Source organism: Pundamilia nyererei, unplaced genomic scaffold (genome assembly GCF_000239375.1).
Source record: "Pundamilia nyererei isolate P.nyererei 1_Seehausen unplaced genomic scaffold, PunNye1.0 scaffold00020, whole genome shotgun sequence".
Taxonomy (NCBI): Eukaryota; Metazoa; Chordata; class Actinopteri; order Cichliformes; family Cichlidae; genus Pundamilia; species Pundamilia nyererei.
This window is the reverse complement of record NW_005187421.1, coordinates 4,264,617-4,271,894: the sequence shown is the minus strand read 5'-3', so window position 1 is coordinate 4,271,894 and position 7,278 is coordinate 4,264,617. Positions and strand designations below refer to the sequence as shown.

At 35.7% G+C, this 7,278-nt stretch overlaps 1 protein-coding gene across 1 annotated transcript; it reads left to right on the top strand.

Annotated features, from left to right (window-relative positions):
- The first annotated feature begins 1,408 nt into the window (after window positions 1–1,408).
- On the top strand, window positions 1,409–4,762 carry LOC102215036 (CD209 antigen-like). The gene is made up of 7 exons (XM_005726558.1): window positions 1,409–1,530; window positions 1,689–1,783; window positions 2,173–2,274; window positions 2,394–3,137; window positions 3,234–3,376; window positions 3,761–3,876; window positions 4,230–4,762. Exons 2-7 carry the CDS (start codon window positions 1,723–1,725, stop codon window positions 4,354–4,356), a joined length of 1,293 nt encoding a protein of 430 aa, XP_005726615.1. The 5' UTR covers window positions 1,409–1,530; window positions 1,689–1,722; the 3' UTR covers window positions 4,357–4,762.
- The last annotated feature ends 2,516 nt before the right edge of the window (window positions 4,763–7,278 follow it).

Sequence of the window (7,278 nt, the reverse complement as noted above, 5' to 3'; positions counted from 1 at the left end):
TTAGAATGAAATTCAAATTTTTCAACCTTCACGAACAGTTAATTCCCCCAAATTCTTAACAGTATCTGCCGTGCATTTATGGAGTGCTCCTTGAGGTCCTTAGAGAAGAATAAAAAATAGAGAATGAGACAGGCAGGGAAAGCTCTTAAGACATTGTTTATGACACCTTTAAACAGCTGAGTGGTGTATTGAAGGCTGTTTTTCATTCATCTACTTTTCTGATTCTGACAAGCTGTTAGGTTAGCTTGGAGGTAGTGGTGACGGGCAGCTAAGAAACCTAAGTGAGGTGTTTACCAGAGTCAGGCTGCTGACCGTACAGACAAGCAGAATTTAGTCTGGCTGTGAACGGTGATCTCCATGGAGCAAAGCAGGCAAATCTTGCAGGTGAGTAAACAGAATCTTGCAAGTCCAGAATCAGCAGTTCCACCCACGCAAGCCACAAATACATTACAAAGATAGGATGATGTGGTAATGTAAGTGGAAAGCAACATCAGGAAGAAGGAGTAATGGAAAATAGTGCAGATGTGGAAAGTAAAGTCCAAAGTAGTCCCAGTGGTAATAGGACCATTAGGCATTAGGAGCTGTAATCCTGAAACTAGAAGAGTGGCTGCAGCAGATTCCAGGCACAGCATCAGTGGTCTTTGTCCAGAACATAGACCACCCAATGTAAGGTTTGTGCTGCCACTGCTGCTGAGTACACGTAATTACAATAATATTTTTTAAAATTTCTGTAAAGGTAATTAACACTTATGCAAAGCTCTCTGACTAAAATGACATTTTTAAAATGTGAATTTATTAAAACAATGGTTTTTGATTTAATTCTGTGCTTGATAGAATTAAACCAGCACAAATTTGATTTAAAAAATGTGTTTTTAAATTTGTAAACCAACTTAACTTTTAGGTGTAATTAGCCACTGTACTAATGTTAAACTAGGAGAGGGAAAATACTATGTATATATAATAAAATATCTACTTATTACTGTAATACTAGCAAGCTAGCTAAAAAACCTAGCAAGCTAATCCAGAATTTACCATACAGTTTTCTTTGATCTCTTACTTACAAATATGTACAACTTTGCCCTGAGTTCCTGTATATATGTCTCTGTCACATAATATTGATGGGAAATTTCTATTTATTTTTTGTTTCTCAGCACATTCACACTCTCAGTTATTTAACCTCTGTGAGAACTTAATCTGTGGGAAAAGGGAACAGAAATCACAGAAGGTGGAAGTCTGAAAACGATCAGGTCAGTCAAAGAGAAAAAATCCCAGTCACTACTTCGTGGTATTTAACCTTAGCTATTTCTATTAAGTCTGAGTGGGAAGTACTTTGAATGTGGGAATGTAGACATCCAGTGGATTTTGCATAGTTTCGTTTTCAGCCAATCAGTTTATGTCAAGTGCTTGATGATGTGGGACATCCTTTTTTCACTACAATATATAATACTGAGTTAACATTCATTTTTTATTGGTCAGTGGCAGAATCTTTTTTGAATTCACTGTTATTGTGCGTATTTAGCTAAGTGCGAGGTAAGTGCAGGTTTAAAAACTATTTAATGTTTAGATAATTGAATGTGAACTTTCTCTAGAACATTAAAAAATGTTTATGAATGTTAGTATAGTTTAGTGTAAAATCAGCACTTCTGGAAAACTTAAGGACTGTCTCTTTTTAATGAAAACCTACAAAGGTCTTACCTGAACAGAAAAAAATCCAGAACATTAATGGACACAATGGAAATTGATGACACCTTATTATATATGGACGGCAATCTCATCACTCAAGGTACAGTATCACCCCCAAAACCCGCAGACAGAACTAGTGGGTAAACAAAATAAAATGCAAACCTGTTTTTCAGCTTAAATTTCAAACTGAATAACGTCACACTTTTGTGTGTGTGTATTTAATTGCTTAAGACGCCTTTGGTTTGCGAACACTTTATTGAATAATAAATTTCTTGTTTAATTCATAAAAGGACCAGTATCATGCTGGTCTATGCGCAGTAATACACAATTACACGGTAAAGCATGTTTTAAAGATTTTTAAATGGATTCAAAAATTCTAAAACTTAAGTTAAAGTCTCTAAAGACTTTTTTAACCAATCGTACTTGTCTAATGATATATTTGTTTGTAGTTTAATTTGAAAAATGTCTGTTTTCTTATTTACAAAACAGTGAATTTTCGCAGAAGAAACCAGATCCTCAGATGTGTCACTGTGAGCCTCGGATTACTGTGTGCTGTCCTGTTGTGCAGTAACATAAGTCAATTTATATTCTGTAAGTTGTTTAGTTTTATTCAATAAAAATAAACACCCTTTTTTGTTGCTTTTACATCCAATTCATGATAATCAATTGAATCTGGCAAAATATTATTGTTATTTTTTTAAATTTCACAGATGAGATCATCCATCCTACATCAGGAGACCAAACACAGCCATATCACAATACACTCACTCAAAATAAGGAGAAACTCCAAAATGATAATGACAACCTGACTGCAGAGAGGGACAGACTGGAGATCAGTTATGATGCTTTGAGTAAGGAGACTAGACAGTTAAAGATCATACTGAGCAACCTCACAAAAGACAAAGATGAGCTGCAGCACTATTACAGTTATTTGATTACTAAACGTAATGAGCTGCAGGCCAATTTCAGCAATGTGAAAAATGAGAAGGACCGGTTACAAACAAATTTCATCAACTTAAAACAAGAGAGAGATCAATTCGAGACAAACTACACTGACATGCAGAGGAAGCTTGAGGGCTTACAGACTAATCACAATAATCTGACAGCAACTGCAGAGCAGCTACAAACCAGCTACAATAACCTCCAAAGAGAAAAGGATGCATTAAGCGTTCTTTTTACTGCACTGAGAGTAAAAGAAGTCCAGCTAGAAGGTAATTACACTGTGTTAAAGAGGGAGAAAGACCAGTTACAAAGAAGCTACAATAGTCTGAATAGAAACAAACATCAAACTGACCAGAGCTATAACACCCTGCGGAAAGACAAAGAGCAACTTCAAACCAGGTATAATACTTTGAGGAAGGAAAAGGAACAGTTACAAACCAACTACAGTCGTTTGACTACAGCTAGAGAAGAGTTACAATCGAAAGTCAAAAGGATGACCACTAAACTAAGCGGTATGCTTCCTATGTTACAGCTTAAATTTACTAAAATTATCTGCATTGTGGTATTCTTCATCTTTTGGATATTTTTTCCATGTGATGAATTTGCAGGCATTCCTTGTCAGGCCCACTGGAGAAGGTTTGACATAAGCTGTTATTTTGTCTCAACCTTGAAGAAAAACTGGACAGAAAGCAGAAAAGCCTGCATCGCTGAAGGTGCAGATCTACTTGTCATAGACAGCGCTGAGGAACAGGTAATAAACAAAGGCAGAATTAGAATCGCTAAACGTTGCCAATGATTGCAAGAATTTTTTCCATCTTTGTACTGGGTTGCTAAGGTTTGCATGTACAGTTAAAGATGACTGCAGTGTTGCAAGAACTCCATTAGGTGATGGAACTAAAACGAAAAATTAAAGGATCATTAATGCTGTTATAATCCATCTTGTTGGAGACATGAGTCTCTATCCCAAAGACAAATGACTGTCATCGTGGCTCTACGGGTCATTCAAATTTTTTTTTACAAAACTGAAATGTGTAGAAATTGTCTGTACCAGTCCATTTATTATATATTCCAATTTAGATCAAGATCACCCCCTAACAGTAATGTCATCAGTCTTTTGTTTGTGTGACTCTAACAGCTTTTTGTCAACGAATTACTGGACAAGAGCGAGAGGCAAAATGCTTGGATTGGCCTCACTGACACACTTACAGAGGGGGTTTGGACCTGGGTGGATGGGACCCCTATTACCATAGAGTGAGTTTAAATACACAAACCTGAACAAAAAGGATCTAACTTTACACATTTTCTAAATGTAAGGTTCATTTATCAAACTTTTATGTACAACTTGACTGTACAAAGATCAGTCTTGTATTCTGTTGTTGAACTGAACTCTGCCAAAAACTTTAATATCTATCCAACAATTCAGCAACAGGAAATGTAAGGAAAGGATGAATGCAGAAGTGCACAGTATTATTTCTACTTTTGCAAATGAGAGTTAAATTAAAAAGACAGACTGAGGCACCAAACAATTACAATGTAGGAGTGAATTTGTTTCTTATAGCGACAAAGTGGAGAAAATGATTTCTCTCTCTTACCTTATTCATCAGATACTGGCAGCCTGGGCAGCCTAATGACTTCAAAAGCCAGGACTGTGGAGAATATGTTTCAACTGATAAAGGATCATGGAATGACGATGGCTGTTTCGCAGCACAAAATTATATTTGTGAGAAATAAGATCAACATGACTTACAGTGTTAACTAAAGGTTTGGACTGGGGTTCTTAAGTTTATTAATAGACAATATTCCAGATTTTTGGCTCTGTCATCATAAAAAACACCCACACAAGTTCATTTCAATTCAGTTTTATTTATATGGCACCAAATTACAATGACAGTAGCCTCTATGTCCTTTATTTTGTAGGGTAAAGAAAAATAGCAATAATCCAGCCTGGAAGTAACAAATCCATGGAATAGTTTTTCAGCATCACTCTGACACAAAATGCTTCTAATATTGGAGAAAATGAGCAATTAATTACCCTAAGTATTGTCTTTGAAGCCAAATCCTGATGATTTTAACTTACCATATTCATCTGTTCCAAAGAGTTTTGTTTTTGCCAGAACTGATAAAAAAAAAAAAAAAGAGTTTTGGACTGGTTAACATGAAAAAACACATTCTTGTTTATTTTGGCTAAATCCTGCATATTTTCTGTGTCACATCTTAGTCAAAATGTAATTTAAAATGTAAATTAATAGCATTTAAGATAATTGACATTTTCAGACTATTATCATTATTGTTTTAAAATTTTCAAAATGAATAAATTACAAATTTATTACAATTTAATTTACAAATGGAAGGCAAGAGTTTTGGACTTGAGGGCCACAAAAGAAGTCAGTGGTGAGAGGTATTTTTACATTTCGTCCACTGCATTTTATTTTCCATCAGCCAAATCTTCCATCTGTCCACATTCATATTTGCTTTCCTGACTCGGGTCACTGGGGCCCTACAAGCTATCACAGTTGACAAGCTGGCAGAATATCATAGCGCTAACAGGGAGACAGACAACCATGTAGACTTACGGCCAATTTACAGTCATCAGTTAACTGAACTTTTAACTGTGGAAGGACACATACAGGCAATGTTTAAACTGCATGGTGCATGGTTTTTTAAGAAGTAAACTCTGATCATCAATTTCACTTCCTTTTTTATTTATCTAGAGCCAACATCACAAATAATTAGAACTGTGACATATAATAAGATAGATGATTTGAGACTTTATCTATTTAGCGGGGAAGTAAAAATTACTTAATTTTTTTTCTTCTCTGTTTCGGCATAGCTGTTGTTCTGTGTGATTAAATTACATACAGCTGGTATTAGAATAACTTTTTTTTTCTTGAATTGTTGTTAAACATTTACATATTAAGTGAACTTGGAGTTCAGGGCCAGAAAAGAAGTCATACATTATTTTACATTGTTGATTTTTTACTTAATTTACATAAAAATCATCATTAAAAGCAGACTTACATGTTGTTGTGATACATGTTATGTGTTTAATGTTATAAATAATGATTAAATGTTTTCCCATTACAGACATCACTATGTTGTATAAGAGGTAAATGACTGGCAATAAAAATGTGGAAAAAATGATTTGTTTTTGCCATCATCTATCTTTTGAATGCTTACAGTACATTCACTAACAAAATTAGTCTTCATATAACATAAGTAACAACATAAAAGAAAGTTTTTGTGTGTTGCGTAAAAAAAATACATCACTGAGGTTCAGATACAATAATTAATAAGCAGGTTAAAGATGACATGGAAATGGCTTTGCATGGTTAACTATGTGTACAATATGTCCACATTGTGAGGGAAACATTATGGTCGAAACCTAGAACCAAGAATGCTTTACATAAATTTTAGACTTATATTTCCTTGTTCAAGAACAGTCAGACCACTGAGATGATGCTTATAAACTCCAGTGAATATTTAAACTGTCAAACTGTAAAACTCCTAAAACAAATGTGGCTTTTTTGGTCTTTGTTTTGTTGTAATTTCATGGAAAAGTAGAGAACTTTGGTGGTTTGTCATTGTTTTAAATAGTTAGGTTCCATTTTTTTTAAGAAATACACCCCCCACCCTACTCCATTTTCAAATGTTCAAGAAACTTCAGTTAAAAAAAAAGACCTCACAAGACATCTGGCATAAATTTTAAATTAAACATTGTTGGGGAGAGGGAGGGTAGCACTTCATGGAACTCAAATAAATGCCTTACATTCTAAAAAGTGAAACAAAAATAAATTAGTGTAACAGAAACAAAACACTGTGGAGGAAAGGGTAGCTGTTATTGCTGTGCTGTAGCTTTTACTGTGTCCACCCCCGTATGTTGCCCTGGTATAACCTGAACAGACGACGATTCACTGACACATAATGATGCCAAATGCTGACAATGCTCTCTACAGCTACAGGCTACTTGTTGCATAACACAACATCAGAGAAAAGAGTATATTAATACGAACAGCACAATTTGCAGATATATTTAGCACGCTGAGACACCACACTTTGGCATGTGGCTCATTTTGGGTGTGGTGGTGGCTACATGTAGTGCAGCTGCTCTTGAAGGGGGCATCTCAACCATTAATTGGACTAAGCCTTTTCATTCCCCCCCAGAGATGAGTCTGATCCAAACCGTCTGTGGTGGAGTGGTGAGATCTGGCTCCCCCCCGGGATGTAGCCGAGTGGTGCGGTTACGCTTTTGGCCATGTGACTAAAAATAAAGATCAAAGAAGCCTCTTCCAGACATGTTGGTCTGGTTAAACTCACAGAAAAAAGGGCTTTTAAATAGTTAAGAGGGTGATGCGTGTGCATTAGTCTAAAGATCTAATGTATTTAGAAGGATGAGGCTACTTTTCCAAGTGCGTCTGACAACATTATAAAGTGAGCCCACTTTTGTGCAGTTCATACTTTTAACCTCTAGCCTGTAAAACGGGTAACATTCTACCAAACAGGGCATATAGCCTGTATAGTGTGGTAGTGTCTGGGAAAAACTAGCAACATATTGCTGACTAAGTTGGAGACTTTCACTCTGGTGCATTATCTGCACTACTTAACACTTACCATAAAACGTCAGGTCTCTATGGCAGCAAATTAGCGAGTCATGTT